We start from the raw sequence: 17,489 nt of genomic DNA, 5'->3' as shown, positions 1-17,489 counted from the left end.
AAAATAATAAAATAATAACAATAATAAAGAAGCATCAGTCCCTTGAGTCAATGTCAGGCTGCTTTGGGCACAGCTCAGCTCGATGGATGCGATGGGAAGGGGATCCCAGCCATAGGGCTGTGCTGGGTCAGCAGCAGGAAGGATGGCTTTGCTGGGAGCTCCATGCAGTGGATGTGGGGCTGAGGGCAGGCAGTGTGCAGCCATCACCAGCCCCTCCACGCTGCAGTGATGCTGCACCAAAGCCATGCCACAGCCTGGGCCGCGTTGTCACATCAATGTATCAGCAGAAAGTGACAACAGGACGGAGCTCTATGATATTCCTGTTTCAGAACCGACTCGCAGCACCACGTTTCTTGCAGGAGCGCTCTGGAGTTTGTAGCTGATATTTCTCACTGTTCTCCTTTCATTTCCTCTTTGCAGTCTTTTATCTGCTCAGCACCGTTGCCGATAAGGGAGCAGAAAGCACGGGCTGCTGCTTTTTCCGTATCTGCCCGACTTTTGCTGTTACTTACAGCGGAAAGAGCTGAGTCACCGAGCTCCCCTGTTGGGCACGTCAGCGCCTGCTGACATTTCCCAGCACCTGCTTTCACCCTTTGCACCAGTTCTTTGCATAATTAAAGCTCGGAAGTCAGCTGGGTCACGACATTTAACAAAACATTCCAGGTGCTACCGCAAAAAAGAGCCCTTCCTGATGGCAGTAGGAAGTTAGCGGCTCTGCATTGCCGCAGGCCCGGCTCTGTACACGCAGTACCCTCAGCGTGAGGACGCTCCGTGCCCCCCCTCGCCCGTACTCCGCTTCTGCTCAGCCTTTCTCGCCGCTCTCCCGGCTCTCCGCCCCATTAACCAAGCAGCATCCCGTTTAAAAATCCTTCCCGGTCCCATCCAGCGGAGAGGGAAATGATGCTCGGTCGCTTCCTGGCGCTTTGCGAGCCTCTGTCCGGGCGGAGGGCGGCGGTTCCGGCCGCGGTGAGGAGCCCCAGCAGCGGCTGCCGAAGCCCGGAGATCCTCGCGGGGCCGCACCGGCGCAGCTCCGTCCCTGCGGCCGGAGCCGAAGGGTTAAGGGAGCCCTGGGGCAGGCCGGGAGCGCGGGGCGGGGAGAGGGGCGACGGGGCGGCGGCGGCTCCCGGCAACGGCGACACCGAGCGCGGCCGCATCGCGGACCCGACCCCCATCCCCGTCCCGACCCCCATCCCGGTCCCCCCGAGCTCCACGCTGACCGCCGGCCCGGAGGATGGACCAGTCGGTGGCCATCCAGGAGACGCTTCTCGATGGGGCGACGTGTCGAATCATATCCTTTGCCCCGTGCGCGTCCAGGGAAGGGCTGGCGAGTTCGCTCTTTTTCTCTTCCCTTTCTGACCCCTCGACTCCCATCTCGGTTTGCCGTTCCTTGACCCACGCCGCACGCCGTGCAAGGAGCCGTGGCTGCGGGGCAGAGCGTGGAGAGCCGGCTGCTGGGCCTGGTGGAGCGCGGCGGGCAGCACGCGTGGGTGCCGAGATGGGGCAAAGCGGGCTTGTGCTTGGGGAGGGGGAGGGATTTGTGTGGGGTGGGATCTGCCCGGATCGAGGCATTCCCTCCGCCTCTGCTCTGTGTTCGCAGGATCTACGTTTACACCCACCGGCGGATGGCCATCGCTGCGGAGGACGTGTGGCTGGAGAGGGTTATCCCCATCTCAGAGGGGTTTGCAGTGGAAGAAGGTATTCACGCGCTTCGGGGCTCAGTGGCCACCTCCAGAGGAGGGGATGGAGGGATGTGGAGTCTGTATTTCGTTGTTTACTTGCTGTGCTTTGGGATCTACTCAGCCCGTCACGTTTTCTCATCAGTTTGTAATCCTTGGTGAAGCTGATGCATCTCATGGCCCAGCTGAAGGGCTCTGCTTTATCAATCCTGCAATCCAGAGCAGCACTCTGGGCTCCTGCAGGGCTGCACTGCCCACCCTTGTGCCTTCAGGGAGCAGATAGACAGAATCTGAAGGCTGTGCTCAGTAATCCGACCTCAAAGTGTTAAATCAAATGCTACAGTCCTGTTACTCAGCTTTGTAACGGCACTTTTGTTTCTGTTTGCAGTGATACCTGATGGTGACCTTCACGTCATTGGTGAGTTTTGCTGTTGCTGTTACGCCTGTACTGCTGCAGCCACTGAATCATAGAATCACAGAATGGTTTGAGTTGAAAGGGACCCTTGAAGGACATCTGGTCCAACTCTACAGCCCAGGACACCCACAGCCCAGCCAGCCTTCTCCTGGTCTGTTGTCACCAGCCTGGCTTTGTTGCTCATTAAGGGGTGGTTCACCCTCCTGGACTTTCCTTTCCCAGTTGCTGTACCTATTGAAACCCATCTTATCCTTCTTTGTGACCCTTGCCAGTTCCTGCTCAGTTCCAGCTGAGTCTTGGTCTTTCTGAACCCCCCCCCCCCCCCATGCAGCCTGGCAGCATTTTGTGCTCCTCCCAGGGTACCCGTCCCTGTTTCCATCGTGTTCCCAGAAACAAAACACATTTCAGAGAGTGATTTTTGCATTTTTTTAATTACATCCTCACGCAAAATGTGAAAGTGAAATGGTAAGACCTGGGCAAACCTGCTGATGAAAGCCTGCAGAGGCATGCTTAGCTGCAGGGAGCAGAGATGGGGCTGTTCCTGAGCAACGGGCAGCACTGATGCATGCTCCTCTCCTCCTCCTGGTGTCACAGGTTCAGATGTGACCGTTCGGATCCGCTCCCAAGGCGATGGGCTCACAGTGCAGCTGCCTTTTGGTTCACACACCCGCACGTTCCTGCAGGAGGTCAGCAAGTGCAGCACAGGTACGTGTGAACACCTTCCTGGAGGTGTTCGAGGCCAGGTTGGATGGGGCCCTGGGCTGCCTGGTCTAGCATTAAATGGGGAGGTTGGTGGCCCTGCATGTGGCAGGGGGGTTGGAGATTCGTGATCCTTGAGGTCCCTTCCAACCCTGGCCATTCTGTGATCCTGTGTGCTCAGTGGTAGGGATGCAGGAGCCCAGGCTGCATTTGTGCTCACTGCTGAACCTCACGCACAGCAGCGATGCTTTGTGTCACCGTTCTGCAGCACCAGGGGGCTCAGCAGAGGGGAGCAGCACGTGGAGGCAGCGCTGTGATACACACCTGCGTGCTGTGCAGTCAGAAGGCCAAACGGAGATTTGCTCTGCGTATTCCGGTAGACCACAAGCAGAAAGCTGTCTCCTCCCACACTCTGTGCTCGCCCTGTGCTCTCATTTCCTCGGTACCGGCAGCAACCCGATGCTCTTCCCATCACGGATCCCTCTGGGTTTCTTTTTGGGGGGGATGGAAGCCTGCTGCACGCTGCTGCTGTCCCAAAGACTTCGTGCTGCGGTCAGGGCCTCAGGGCCGGCCCCGGCTCCTGCGTGGGGCGGGAGGGACGGACAGCCGTCCTCCGGCGGGCGGAGCGAGCGGAGCGGGGCCGGGGCGGAGCGGGACCGGGGCGGCCGGGTGCCGCGATGTCGGCGGGCGGGCGGCCCCGCCAAGGTGAGCGCTTAGGGGGCACCGCAGGGAACTGCAGGGGCCGGGATTCGAGGTCCGTCCCGTCCCGTCGGAGCCGCCGCGCTCGGGCCGGTGACGGTGCTCAACCCGCGACGACGTTGAGTCCGAGCGATGGGAGCCTGATGGTTTGAGGGAGGGAGGGTCAGGAGGGGTCCGGGCGCTTGCTTAGTGCGTGGTCGTGCTTTGGGGACGGCACGCTGTCCGCTCGATGCCGTGGAAGCTCTCCCTGCTGCCCCGAGGGCTGCGGTGAGGGGCGGAGGGTTCGATCCGAGCAGCGGCGGCTCAGCCCGCGCTCCTGGGCACGGCGGGGGGGAGATCGGCAGCGGTGGGACCCCGAGGGCCGCGTTGCTGGCCTGGATTCCGGGCTGCGCTTTCCTCGATGGTGAATCCGGTGTCGGTTTTCATGTGCTGTGGCTGCGACCTTTCAGCTGTTCTCGGCCCGGCTGTGGGGCCGCCCCGTGTTGTGCCGTGCCGTGCTTTGCTGTTCGCCTTTTCCCCTCCTGCTCCCAGGAGCTGCTGCTGTGCGAAGGGAGAGAGTGAGAAAGCGCAGAGAGCGGAGTGACGCCGGCGCTCGGCGTGGCGTTCAAAATAGAGGTCAATCCATTTCTGCTTTACCTGCCTTTGGCTGGGCTGTTGCTGCCATTCCTCCTCTCTGTTCTCTGCCGGGAAGAGGTGAACTCTGCAATTCAGACGTGAGACAGCGGCACAAAATGCACTGAGCTTTGGATGGGGGAACATCTGTCCAGCTGTGCTGTTTAACACGGGGCTTCAGAGCAACTGGGAAGGACCTGCATGTGTGCTTAGGAGGAAAAGCACTGAGCTGCACCGGAGCCGGGTGCTGTGCTGGGATGTTTTTGTTGCACCTGGAGCGCAGCAGTGCCCTTTGCATTGTGAGCTCGTTGGGAAGCAGCTCTCCTATGAAACTCTGCCTCTGAGCTGTGACAAAATCGCCTTCTCAAGGTTTTGTTGTGTGTTTCTTCAGGCTGAGTTGTTCAGGGATCTCTCTTTACTTTTATTCCCTCTTAGAAGAAGAAAGCACCGTCACACAAAGTCTTTGGGGACAGAAAGTAATACAGAGTGAGGGTTTCTCTGCTGTTGCCCATAATATCTCCCACTCTGTCATTACGGGATCATGAGCACTGAGCAAGAGACTCCCATATGCAAAAGCACATTTATATAGTGTGCAAACGCTGCCATTTGCTGATAGAGCACTGCTGGTTCCTTCTGTCTTGTGTGGATTAAGGCTGGTGAATGCATCAGGGGATCTGGGAAGGGATTTTAATGGGCTTTAGCTTCTGTGGTCATTGTTCCCAATTTGAGTTAGAGGCCCCTTATCTAGAGCCCTGCGTGTGTGTGCAGACTCGGCCTGTGTGCTCCTGTGCAGGGAGGGGTGGGCTGGATGCCCTGCTGCAAGCAATGCATGGCACAGGTAGTTCTCCCTTCTGGGTGCTGAGCTGGATCTGGCTTTATCTGAAGGTAGGATACACCTTGCTGCTGTAGAATGGTGTTGGAATGTTGCTGCATGCTTTTCATAGCAAGTCTTCTTTGCCTCTGAATTCCCTTCTCACTGCAAATCCTGGGTCAGGCTGTCTGTGTTCTGCTGCTCTCTTATCCCTGGTTCTCGTTGGTTCTGTGCCCCACTCAGGGATTACATGAGGTTGTGCATTGCTAAAATATTCCACGTTGGGTTGCCAAATGATGGACCCCTTCTAGTTAGATACAGACTTATCTGAAGGAAACAGCCCATTTCCAGGGCTAATCTCTTCCTTAGAAGAATCCGACATAAAAGTTATTGCTGTTAATGAGGTTCAAACATGAAGGTGTGACGCGTGGCCATGATCTTTGTGCCACACAGTGCTACACAGCAGCCAGACATCTCCCATGCTGCCCAGCATTGTCCAAATAGAGCCCAAACTTCTGCTCCCCGCTCCAAAAGCAGCAGCAGTTCAATTCCTGCTGCCTTTACTGCCAAAGTTCGAGTTGGTTCACATCACTGGCGAGATGCACAGCGTGGTGCTTATCAGGAGCACTGCAGGGGCTCAGGCAGCTCTGAATCAGTGCTTAATGCCTGCAGAGAACACACACGGCTCCATCCCAGCGCACACAACGGGGGCGCTTTGGGTTGGATGGGCTCTGAGGGAGCGCTGTGCTGCTGGTGGAGGTTTTGTCTTATCAAGGTCTGCTCCTGCTCAGCACTGTGGGGCTGCGTGTGATCCGTAATGAGGTTTGAATCATGTGCTTGTGGAGGCAGCCACTGATTAATCCTCTTAGACAGCCTTTCTTCTCAGAGGGCTCTTTGGGCAGAAGAGGTTTTCCAGGCTGTGAATGCGACCCCTTCTTGTCGGTGTGTTTATACTCAGAGTACTCAGAGTTCTGTCTGTGGGATGTGCTCGTGCCCCAGAGGATGCACTACAGCAGCAATAATACTTAATCATTTATCTCAACTGTGCTCAGCTGAATGAATGGAACCTTATGAGCTGAAGAGCATCTTCTGTGTCATCTTCAGATCTGTGTGCCACGTGTCGTAGCCCTGAGATTGCCTTCTGTGCGTGGACATATGGAAAAGCTATGCAAAATTCTCTGTTTTGCCCCTTGTAGGAGCAGAATGTCGTGGCTGAAACAAGCGCTGCAGGCTCTCTAAATTTTGCTAACAAAGTGCCACATAATTACTGTTGTACCTGAATCTAATTGCATTTGCATAGGGTCTGCCCTGTTGTTTTTTTTTTTTTAGGGAGTGTGATTTGCATTGAGGCACTGCTTCTGCTGCAGTGTGGTGGGTTTGCACAGGGGCTGTACTGCACTGCTTTGCAGGAGGGGCTCCCATGCTTTGCTGTGCTGCTGCAGACAAGCAGAAAGCCTTTAAATAGCAGTGTGCTTTTTATTTTGTTCTTCCTTTCCTTGTACTTCCTGTCTTGCTTCAGAAAGGGAAAGCTTATTATCCGTGCAGCTTTCTGCATGCCTGGGATAAAGCCCAGGGGGGTGGGCAGCTCTGCAGCCCTGTGCCATGCTGTGTGTCCCTCCTGCCTGTCGCTGTGCCCCACCAGCCCATCAGATAAGTGACAGATCCCAAGATAACCGAGGTGCTTTGGTTCTCTGTACAGACCCAAGCTACGTTGGTTTCCCTTCTGTTTGCCTGTGGTTGCTATGTTAAACGCCCCTTTGTGTTTCATGTGAAACTTTCTTTTTCTTTCCAGAAGCAGTTGGCTCTGAAGGCATCAAGCAGAATGGAAAGAAGCTTGCAGTCAATCCAGGCTGGAGCCAGGACAGCACTGACAGGGGTGCTCCCAGGTATGGATTCTGTCTGACTTCACTTGAATCACATTCAAAGTGATTCTTTTCTGGGTGCTTCTGTGGAATGGTGGGTAGCAGGAACGAGCTGCAGTGGGCAAGCTGATGGTGTTCTGGTGTTGAGAGGAAGAAGGAGAAATTGCAGAGTGCTTGCTATCTGGTTTCCTGGTTTTCAGCTGGAAAGCAAGAGGAGGAACTTGGTCTCTGTGGTCCCAATGTGTCTGAGCAGGGCACCAGCACAGGGTATGTGGCTGCTGCATTATCTGCTTCTATCTGCTAGCACTCACCACAGGTACCAGGATCTAGAGCGGCTTCTTGAGAAGAGAACCTTAAGATCCTATTTAAGAGAGGAAAAATGAAGTCCAGCATCAGCATGCTATCAAAACTGGAGTGGGAATTTCTGTGCTGCCTCTTGGAGCCAGTCCTGCCAGTCCCCCTATTTGGGCATATTTTGCTGTGTAGTGGGACAGGACTGGCTGCTGTTGTTTGTTTTGAATTCAGAGAGCTTTGGCTTAGGGCCACTCCATCTCATAGATACACTCCTAGAATGTTAAGAGTTTCATTTTTCAGTTCCCAGGACTTTGTGGACCTTGCTGCATATCCTTCAAAGCCCATCTCTGTGCCATCCTTGGCATTCACGTGCAGGTTGTTGACCTTACATTTATATCATATGCTTGCTTGTGGGAACTCCTGAGCTGTGTCAAAGGGAGCTTGCAGTAACTCACAGAGCCACAAGATACTAAACAAAACCCCCACCCACCCCTTGCTGCCTCCTTACTAGACAGAAATGGGAATTTTCTCCTACAAAAACAGTTTTGCATTCTTCTACTGTCATCTGAAGGGTTGAGCAGAGGGCGATTGGCATCTGCCTGTTCCAAGGAGCAGGAAATGTGTGTGGTTTTATATCAACATCCAGGCGGGCAAAATCAGCCCTGACCCGACAGGCTGCACTGGGTGAGCCAGAAGGATTTGTTCTTTCAGTTGGTTAAACTGGTTTTATCTAGAGAAGCTCTGAGCTGTCATCAGAAGCGCTCGTTTCACTCTTGTCTGCTCCTTCTGAGCACTGGCTGGTGAAACAGAGAGGAAGATCTGGATCGCGTCCTCAGCAGCAGAACGAAGTTGGTCAGGGTGTGTGCTTATCCTGTGCTTCATCTCACAGTTCTGCATTCGCTTGCAGGCAAAGCAAACTCAAACCAGAGGTGACAACAGAAATGGTGAGGTCCTCCAGCGTGATGGTCTCAAACATGGCTTCAGCCTTATCAGAATCAAAGTTTGGGCTACGAGATACTATTGTCAAATCTGAGCTTGTGCAAAGGGAGGATTCCTACACGTACATCCAGAACTTCAGGTAATGATCAGTCCTGATTTTGGAAGTGGGATGAGAGGTTTTCTGTGCCTGGAGGTGCATTGGTTCCATGCAGCCCTGCCATCTCTCTCACTGCTTCAGGTCACTGTTTAACATTGCTGCCGTTCTAATGAGCTCCTAAGAGCTTAGGAGGAATAATCTAATGATGAGCAAAAACTTTTCTGTGGTCAAGCTCCACCTGTGCTGGTGATGCAATGAATTTGTCATTTCAGACTGCAACTGCACAGCTCAATCAGTGTGTTTTTATACTGATTGCAAAAAATGTGTGTGTTTCTGTAAAACAGGCACATAAAGGTGCTACTGTAATTAAATCGCTGTAGGAATTTAAGCTCTGCCACGTTGTCTTAACGTCCCTCTGGAAACAAGTTACTCCTAAATAATTAGTAATTACTTGGGTTAATAATAGTGATATTTGCAGCTCTGGGATTTAGCAAAAGTGAATTTCTTTGCAGGTTTTTTGTTGGGACTTACAATGTGAATGGTCAGTCCCCCAAAGAAAGCCTCCAGCCTTGGCTGAGATGCGACTCTGCACCTCCGGACGTTTACTGTGTCGGGTGAGAGCCTCCCTCCTGTTCTTCCCTCCAAACCTCAGCCCTGGGTTGCTTTGCTTGTGAAGGCATAGCATGGAGGTGTTCAGCCAGGACAGCTGAGGAATGTTTGCATTGCCTTACTCTGCTGCACTGCTTCAGAGTGTGTGTGTGTGTGTGCATAGCCTGGAAGGGCTGTTGTTCTGGTGGTTGGGCTCTTTGGCACTGCAGTTTTACATCATCTTCAATGCGGTTCAATATAACTTAGCTTTACATTTAACATACCTCTGAAATGAGCATATCTGAACATTCAAATTCAGTTATAATTTAGAGCATAAACTGTTTTAGTTCTTTCCTGGAGGAAAGGGCTGGAGTTATAACCAAGTGTGTGCATCCACGGGTTCCTTCCTCTACTGCAGTTTCCAGGAGCTTGATCTGAGTAAAGAAGCCTTCTTTTTCAATGACACACCGAAAGAAGAAGAATGGTTTAAAGCTGTAACTGATAGCCTTCACCCAGACGCCAAGTATGCAAAGGTAAATGTGACTTCTGGGGAGGTTTGAGTGTGGAATCGTTTTCCAGTCGGGCCTCTTTTCAACTTGTTCTCCTGTTTTCAATCGCTGTGTCTTTCAGAGGGGCATTGTCTGCAGGCTTTTGCTCAGTCAGAAGGTGACGTAGGCAGTGTTACTGTGCAGAATGCCAAGGCAGAGGGCAGGCAGGACAGCTGGGCGCCATGCCTTAGTGGAGCTCCTCCGGTTTGGGGGTAGAGAATAGGAAGCATCTGATTGTTTGCCCTGTCTGTCTCCTGGTATGCATGCTTGAATGAGCTGTCAAGGCATCTTGGAAGGAATACTGCTTGTGTTTTGGCTCCTTCTCCTTACTTCTGCTTTGTCTCTCATCAGTTGTCTAAGGGAAGCTCCTTCTATGGGCTGCTTGTGCCTCGGGCTTTGCTTTGGGCTTCTGCTTCCTTTACTTCAGCATTGCTCCCTGGCTCCCTCCTGTGCTGTGCTGCTGGAGTGCCTGTAACTGCGTGTCGAGGTGGTCTGTTGGATGAGCCTGCAGCTCTCCTTTGCGTGTACTCTGACCTGTGTTCTGGGCTGGGAGGCAATGTGCCTTCTCCTGTTCTGGTATTTAATGCAACAGGATCTGTTTTTCAGGTGAAACTTGTGCGACTCGTGGGAATAATGCTTCTGTTGTATGTGAAAGCAGACCTTGCTTTGAACATCTCTGAGGTGGAAATTGAGACTGTGGGAACTGGCATCATGGGGAGGATGGTAAGAATTGACAACAGACTTTGGAGAACCCTGGGAGCCCATCTCCTCGGATGTAGAGGTTATTCTTCCAGCTAAAAGATGCAGCTGCCTTTAGAAATGCATGTGGTGGCTCAGGGTGTTTGCTGGAGGGAACCACCATCTGCTCTCAAAGCCTTACAGAGCTTGAAAGCTTTTTCCTGATTGCATGTGTTGGGCTGTGTGAGGCCATGAGGTTTGATGGTGGCTGTGGTTTTGCCTAAGGCAATCAATGTGAGGAAACACAAGCACAAGAAACCTGTCCTTCCAGATTATAGTTTTCCTGAGGGAGACTTAGTGGCCTCTTGCCATTCTGCTCCGTTGGAATGAAGTCTATGTCCTTTCACTGTCATTTCTGCAGCTGTAACTTGGCAGAGGTGTTTTGGACCAGCTGAGCCACATACTTCCTCCTCCACTTTCAAATCTTTACGTTCTGTGTTGAAAGGTTTAGCTTGTTGCTAGACAGGTTTCAGGACTGATGAAGCAACTGACCAGCACTCTTACTGATTTGAACTTCCTTTAGTGTTAGCTAAATCCTGAGTTACAAATGGGCTCTGTGTGTTTGCTTGCCACCTTCCGTTGCTGTGCGTGATCCTCACCTGAGCTAAAATTCACAAAGCAGTTATCACCTGCAGTTATCAGTTGGCTTTTCAGCCTTTTTTTCTTGTGGAATTTGTGGTCTGCCTCGGTGTCTTCTGGGTTGTCTGCTGCTATTACCTCATTTCTGGATTCATCTGTTGAGTACAGAAAAGTTTCTGAGCGCTGTATTTCTCTTTCAGGGTAACAAAGGAGGTGTTGCCATAAGGTTTAAATTCCACAACACAAGTGTGTGCGTTGTGAATTCTCACCTTGCTGCTCACACGGAGGAATATGAGAGGAGGAACCAGGACTTCAAAGACATTTGCTCTCGGATGCAGTTCTGCCAATCGAATCCCAGTTTGCCACCTCTCACTATCAGCAAACACGAGTATGCTTCTTGTTTGACTGTATGGATCACTGCAGGAAGCAAGACAGAGCGTTGTGAATGTGGTGGGCTGTTGTCTAGGCAGGATGTGAGGAGGGTGGCTAATGCTTTAATTGCTAGCCTGGAAAGGCCAGAAACACTTCTCTAGAACTCTGGTTTTGATAGTGGTCACCTATATGGTTCTGTGTGGTTCACTTGGCCACTTACGCTCTAACAAGCCTTGTTTTAATTCCTGCAGGAAAGGGGCAATAATACACATGAACCTCCTCAGTGTGTTTTGGTGTTTAGTGAGGAATATAAAAAGCACTAGCTGTGTAAAGATGGTGACAAACATGCAGAGTGGGAATTAAGAACAGCAAAGGTGGAAAAAGTGGCTGCTCATTCAAGTTCCAACTCTTGCTTGTGTGCTGTGGTGCAGGAAGACAGACACAACACCCACCTGATCATGGGGAGATTAGGGAGCTCACACGGGCATCTTTGGGCCCACGTGCAGACTTCTGGTCTACGTTCTCTTGCAGTGTGATCTTGTGGTTGGGTGACCTCAACTATCGGCTGGAGGAGCTGGATGTGACAAAAGTGAAGCAGCTTGTAGATGAGAAAGCATTTTCAGAGCTTTGCCAATACGACCAGGTACTGATGCCCCAACCACCTGCAGGTGGTGCTGAGTGTGCTTAATGAGGGACTGCTCGCGTACTCCTCAGCCTTCTCAGTGCTGAACATCTCCCCTTTAGCTCCTATGGGAGTTGGGCTTGAGCTCGTTCCATTTTTCTTCTTTTTTTCTCCTGTAGCTGAAGAGGCAAATGAATGCAAAAGCTGTCTTTGAAGGCTTTACAGAGGGAGAGATTTCTTTCCAGCCAACATACAAATACGATGCTGGCTGTGATGAGTGGGACACGAGGTACAGTGATTGCTTCATATGTGACGCTCATGTTATCCTCGAAGGCAGTAAAAATAAAGTGAAAAAGAAGTACAGAAATGGGCCTTGTTCTGGTTTCTGGCAGAGCAGTGTTCTGCCTTGCATTGTTATTCCACCTGAACTGTGCCTGGAAGCTGTAATTTTCACCTCTGTCCTAGTGAGAAGTGCCGTGTTCCAGCTTGGTGTGATCGGATACTGTGGAAAGGGCAGAACGTTGCTCAGCTGAGCTACCGCAGCCATATGGCTCTGAAGATCAGCGACCATAAGCCAGTTAGCTCCGTGTTTGATATTGGGGTAAGTGTGTCAGTGCTGAAGGAAATTAAGTCTCCTGACCGTGTCGTGTGTGTGGGTGGAGGAGGGAGGCTCTCCTGCTGGATTGTCCCCGCTTTTATGGCATCCACGTGGAGCAAGGGCTGGGTAATACTGAGCATGATAAGATAAGCTTGTGTTAAGTGATGCTCCTCTTAAGTTTTTCTGTGAAAGTGTATCTGCAGGTATTTTTTTAGACGTATTCTTTTTCTTTAATCATTTTTTTCAGAAGCTTGCAGTGCAGGATCACTACATGACTGGCAGCCCAGGAGTGTGCTGTCAAACTTCATAAATAACAAACAAATAAGCAAAAGCCCTGACCGCGTGGTTCTCTCTATAGCAAGGTCCTTTATTGCTGGATCCTGAGATCTCAGAGCAGTAGTGCTCCAAGGAGCTCTGTTCTTCGAATACATTGCACTGCTAAAATGGAATCACTTCGTGTTTCGGGCCCACATATTACAGCTCACCTGCAGAGGCACTGTAAACACGATTTAGTGCTTTGTGTGCCCTTTTCAGGTGAAAGTTGTGAACGAGGAGCTCTACCGAAAGGTCTTTGAGGAAATCGTGCGCTCCCTGGATAAGGTGGAGAACGCCAACATTCCCTCGGTGACCCTCTCCCAAAGAGAGGTAGGGTCTGTTCATCTGCTGTGAGTTGCTGGACAAATCAAGCATTCCCAGACCCTAGATGTTGTTTTCTCGTGGTAGCAGTTTGTTAGATGGATGTTGGACCATGTGGTCTGGTTCCAGTCAAGTACAGGCTACCGAGCTGAAACGTACAGCCACGTTATGAGATGGAGAATAAAGGGTAGTTTCAAGTAACAGCAAGTTCTTGGAAACATAAAATGTGAAATTCTGAGAGATTTGGAGAAGGTCACAAGACCAGCATTTGCTTTGTGTGTTGGGGACTATAAAAGATAAGTAACCGAGAGGCTTACAGATACCTTGTTCTCAAATTCCACTGGGGTTATTTGAGGGTTTTAAAGGGCACGCTGCTGCAGTGTGTAAATAAGTGTAATCCTTTTTAATCCTGGAAGAGGCGGGATGTGGGAGCAAGAGGGTTAATCTGGGTATCTTGCTGCTTAATGATTAAACTATGGGGCAGCAATGGGAGGAATTGCTGCTGGTGCTTGGCGTGGGGGGATTGGCTGATGATGTTGGCTGATGATGTTGGCTGACGTTTGTTTCTAGTTCCACTTTGAGGACGTCAAATACATGCAGCTGCAGGTAGAGAAGTTTACAATCCGCAATGGACCAGTGCCCTGCCAGTTTGAATTTATCAGCAAACCAGATGAGGTTACCTACTGCAAGGAGTGGCTGATGGCTAATCCTAGTCAAGGCTTCCTGCTGCCAGGTGAGTTCCTCACTGTTCATTTCATGTAATGAGCTAATTATTGTAACGTGTTGGCTTTGTTCTTTTTGCTATTTTGAGAGTGCTGTGCTTGTTTACCAGTTTCTTGGTTTAATGCCTTTTTTAAAACTCAGTATTGTTTTCTTATCTTCTGTCAGGTTCTGAGATCACAATTGAGTTGGAACTGTTTGTTAATAAATCAACAGCGACACACTTAAACTCTGGAGAAGAAAAACTTGAAGACATTTTGGTCTTGCATCTCGACAGGGGGAAGGATTATTTTCTGTCTGTAACAGGAAACTACTTGCCCAGTTGCTTTGGGTCTCCCATTCATACGCTGTGTTACATGAGGGAACCGATCCAAGACATGTCTGCAGAATCCATTCGGAATCTTGTGAGTTAAAGATAAGCTTCCCTTCTGAGCAGACACCATTAAAACTAGGTGATTGTCTTATTTGTTGCCACAGAGCCTTCTTTTGCTCCCCTGGTCCATAGTCTGAAAATGCTGATACATTTCCACGCCTTGTTTTAGTGCTTTGTTTGGGTACAGCACTGACAGTAATATGCCATTTGCTCTGCTTGCACGTTGAAAAAAGGTGTGTGCAAAGTGTGATTGAGAGCATCTGTTTTTGTTTGTGCTTATGATACAATTGTGCCTGACACAGCAGTCTGTGAAAGCTGGTGAGTGCAGCTGCACAGTTTAACAAGTCCTAGTTCTCAGCTGTAAACTCTGTGAAGCAATTTGCAGAGTTGAACTAGCTCACTTTGTTCCCTCTTTATTTTTTCCTCCTTACCTCTCTCTCTCAGACCCTGATGCCACTGGAAATGAGTGATAATGCTACTCAAGCTGAAAAGCCTCTGGAAATTCCCAAAGAGCTGTGGATGATGGTGGATCACTTATACCGCAATGCTTCCCAGCAGGTTGGCAGTGCTTGTGCTGGAGCTGCAGAATAATTTGTTGGCATTCGGTTAAGGTTTGGGGAAGGTGGCAACCATTGCTAAGTGTGGATGTTTGGCTGATGGTAAAGAGTGAAAATGACTATCTTTGAGATAAGAGATTCTATTACCCTGAGTTGCAGGGTTTTGTGAAGGCGATGCAGTCTGTGTGTGGCATACACCAGCAGCTCTCCCTTTGCTTTGCTCTTTACTGCGGTCTCATAGCCTTCCTAAAACTGCTCATGGTGAGGTTTGTGCTGATAGCTACCAACCTAGGGATATTTTTCCTGCCATTTCATAATTTTGGCTTAATTTACTCAAATAACTTCTATTTCCCCTTGAGACTGATCAATGATGGCCTTTGCAGGAGGACCTGTTTCAGCAACCAGGCCTCAGGTCTGAATTTGAGCAGATCCGAGACTGTTTGGACAAAGGAATGCATGATACCCTCCGTATCCTTTCAAGCTGATGTCTGATTGGGCTCACTATGCCCAAGCAAAAGATCAAAGCTGATAAAGGTTTGATCAGTCTTCTGTGCTCCGTCACGGTTTTTAAACTGCTCTCTGTCATCTCGTGGTAACTGAGATGTGCTGCTCTTTGCAATCAGTCCTAATGCCTCTGCTGAGTCCTTGTTGTATTGATGCACAATTGTTGATTAACTACATCTGTATCTAATTGCTAATGGAAACAGTTTGCTGTGTGGGGCCAAGCAATTTGACTCAAAGCTGTGAACAGCAGTTCTCGGAGACCTTAGCAAAGATCAATGTTTCAGCAGACATGCTGCCAAAATAGACCATGCTGTGCTTACCTCTTCCTTAACCACCTTTGGACCAGTTGGCAGCAACCACTCGGTAGCAGAGGCGCTGCTGCTCTTCTTGGAAAGCCTGCCAGAGCCAGTCATCTGCTACAGGTACTACAGCAGCTGTTTGGAGTGTGCCAACAACTACCTGCTGAGCAGCCAGGTAATGCCAGCTTCAATGGGGGACCACATCTGGAAGGGGGTAGACTGGTTTACTCTAGACAAATTACAGCATTTTGCTATCAGAAATGTAATCTTACCATAAAAGAAATGATCCAGAACTTGGGTTATTAAGAGCTGTTCCCATATACAGACAGTGTGATGTTGGTAGCAGACAAAGCTCCCAAGTTATTGTCATTTCTTCAATATATGTTGTGTTTTTTTTTTCTCCACCCAGATTATCTCTAACCTGCCAGAGTGCCACAAAAATGTGTTTGAATATCTAATGGCATTTCTACGAGAACTACTGAAAAATTCAGGGAAGAACAATTTGGATGTGAATATTCTAGGTAAGGCAAGCAAAATAACCATTCTGTTCAGAGGGGTTTTTCAGTTAGTAGGACATTTCTCCAAAGCAATTGCAGTCATGGTCTGCATAGAAAAATGGATTTTGCATCCTTGCAGTAGCCAGAAAAAAGTTTTATGGTGTCACAGAGAGGTCAGTGTGTCATCAGCTTTATCTAACCCCTCCTGAAACCAGGCTCTCTCTCATTACAACTAATTGAGATTGGTGGAATTACCCTTAATAGCTTTCTGTTGACTGGTGCTCTCTTTTCTCTCTCTCCCTTTTAAAAATGCAGCTAGTATATTTGGTGGCCTGTTACTTAGACCTCCTCCTGGACATCCTATGCCTGATATAACGGAAAAGAGGAAAGCTCAGCAATTTATCCATCAATTCCTCCTGAAAGAGAACAATTTATCATGACTTTCAGATGCAGCTAATCTGACTTTTAGATATGAAACTACTGTAAAGAAAAAAATGTACAGTATATCAGTTTTTTGTTGTTTTTTTTTTTTAAATCACAGTATTTTATACAATCTTTTGCTATTAAATGCAGCTCAGGCATTTAGAATCAGGTGTCACTGTTAATAAGCTGTAAAGTATATTGAATTTCTAAATAAGCTGTACGTAGACAAGCAAAAATATAAAAGCTGATATTTACTCTTGTATTTAACTTGTATTAAAGCACAGAATTTTTAAGTCCTTATTATTTAAATAAAAACATCTCAGTGCATTTTCCAGCTTTGGGCTCTTGGTTTTAAGTGTGCTTTAAGTCCCACCTGTTACAGGCACAGAGCAGCTCTATCCACTGTAGGATACGAGCATTTCCATGCCTTCCCCAGCACGCTGTAACCCTATGGAAGCGTGCAGCACCACAAAGCAGCACTGCAATCAAGGACAAGACCCCAGGTTACAGAAAGATGGGTAGGTTTTAAATCCAGCTGCTGGGTGATGGCCCAACATTGAGCAGCACCATGGGCTTCTGCCTCATGGGGGTGGGCCTGGGTGGTGGTTCAGGGCTACTCAACATTCCTCATCTCTTCATAAAGATGCAGCAGTACTCAGCATGCAGTGGTGGAGCAGTTTGTTATCTGGTGTCTGATCATCAGGGGCCTGGAGCACCTCCCCTGCGAAGACAGGCAGAGGGAGCTGAGCTTGTTCAGCCTGGAGAAAAGAAGGCTATGAGGAGACCTCATTGCAGCCTTTGGTTCCTGAATGGAGCCTACAAACAAGAGGGAATCAACTCTTTGAAAGGGGAGATAACAGCAGGACAAGGGAAATGGTTTGAAGTTCAGGGAGGGGAGACTGAGGTTGGATGTCAGGGGAAGTTCTTTGCTATGAGAGCAGTGAGGTGCTGGAACAGCTGCCCAGAGAGGCTGTGATGCCCCATCCATCCCTGGAGGTGTTCAAGGCCAGGTTCATGGAGCCCTGGGCAGCCTGGGCTGGTATTGAATGGGAGGTTGGTGGCCCTGAGATCCATGATCCTTGAGGTCCCTTCCAACCCGGGCCATTCTGTGATTCTGTGATGTGGCCTTGGGGGATCCTGAGGGTCAGTTTGGACAACGAAGCACTGAGGAAAACCTCATTTTAGCTCTACTTCTGACTTTGTCTTTTCCAACCTGGAAACCGCACAAACGGGTACACAGCTGCAATTTGTTCCCTACTGTGCGACTGATTTAAGGCTATGAGTTTATTTAAGCAGGAGCTGCGCTCCGTGTCCGCTCTTCCCTGCTGCTC

The 17,489-nt window shown here is 49.8% G+C and overlaps 1 protein-coding gene and 1 long non-coding RNA gene across 3 annotated transcripts; one reads left to right on the top strand and one right to left on the bottom strand.

The window, feature by feature from the left end:
- Positions 1–1,137: 1,137 nt before the first annotated feature.
- INPP5B (inositol polyphosphate-5-phosphatase B) lies at positions 1,138–16,492 on the top strand. 2 transcript variants are annotated; one of them, XM_052698534.1, is made up of 22 exons: positions 1,138–1,288; positions 1,404–1,483; positions 1,598–1,695; positions 2,065–2,094; positions 2,686–2,796; positions 6,705–6,798; positions 7,976–8,146; positions 8,617–8,718; positions 9,111–9,225; positions 9,847–9,963; positions 10,758–10,945; positions 11,461–11,572; positions 11,731–11,840; positions 12,017–12,152; positions 12,684–12,794; positions 13,356–13,518; positions 13,674–13,909; positions 14,323–14,436; positions 14,819–14,903; positions 15,286–15,413; positions 15,648–15,759; positions 16,051–16,492. In XM_052698534.1, exons 1-22 carry the CDS (start codon positions 1,232–1,234, stop codon positions 16,173–16,175), a joined length of 2,595 nt encoding a protein of 864 aa, XP_052554494.1. In that variant the 5' UTR covers positions 1,138–1,231; the 3' UTR covers positions 16,176–16,492. The 2 variants fall into 2 exon arrangements, with proteins under 2 accessions (XP_052554494.1, XP_052554495.1); XM_052698535.1 differs by lacking the exons at positions 1,138–1,288; positions 1,404–1,483; positions 1,598–1,695; positions 2,065–2,094; positions 2,686–2,796 and adding an exon at positions 3,397–3,495.
- LOC128088237 (uncharacterized) lies at positions 2,504–3,372 on the bottom strand. Its single transcript, XR_008210194.1, has 2 exons — positions 3,115–3,372; positions 2,504–2,768 (listed from the first exon to the last, which is right to left on the bottom strand). It is a non-coding gene; the product is annotated as an uncharacterized LOC128088237 (long non-coding RNA).
- Positions 16,493–17,489: the final 997 nt, after the last annotated feature.

This window comes from Tympanuchus pallidicinctus, unplaced genomic scaffold (assembly GCF_026119805.1).
Source record: "Tympanuchus pallidicinctus isolate F22 unplaced genomic scaffold, pur_lepc_1.0 scaffold33, whole genome shotgun sequence".
NCBI lineage: Eukaryota > Metazoa > Chordata > Aves > Galliformes > Phasianidae > Tympanuchus > Tympanuchus pallidicinctus.
This window is presented reverse-complemented; position numbering and strand designations above follow the sequence as displayed.

Excerpts from the sequence above, each read along its gene's own strand:
- INPP5B (XM_052698534.1), top strand. The coding sequence starts at position 1,232 with ATGGACCAGTCGGTGGCCATCCAGGAGACGCTTCTCGATGGGGCGACG. Across the intron at positions 6,799-7,975 it reads ACTGACAGGGGTGCTCCCAG|GCAAAGCAAACTCAAACCAG; the intron begins GTATGGATTCTG and ends ATTCGCTTGCAG. Across the intron at positions 9,226-9,846 it reads CAGACGCCAAGTATGCAAAG|GTGAAACTTGTGCGACTCGT; the intron begins GTAAATGTGACT and ends TCTGTTTTTCAG.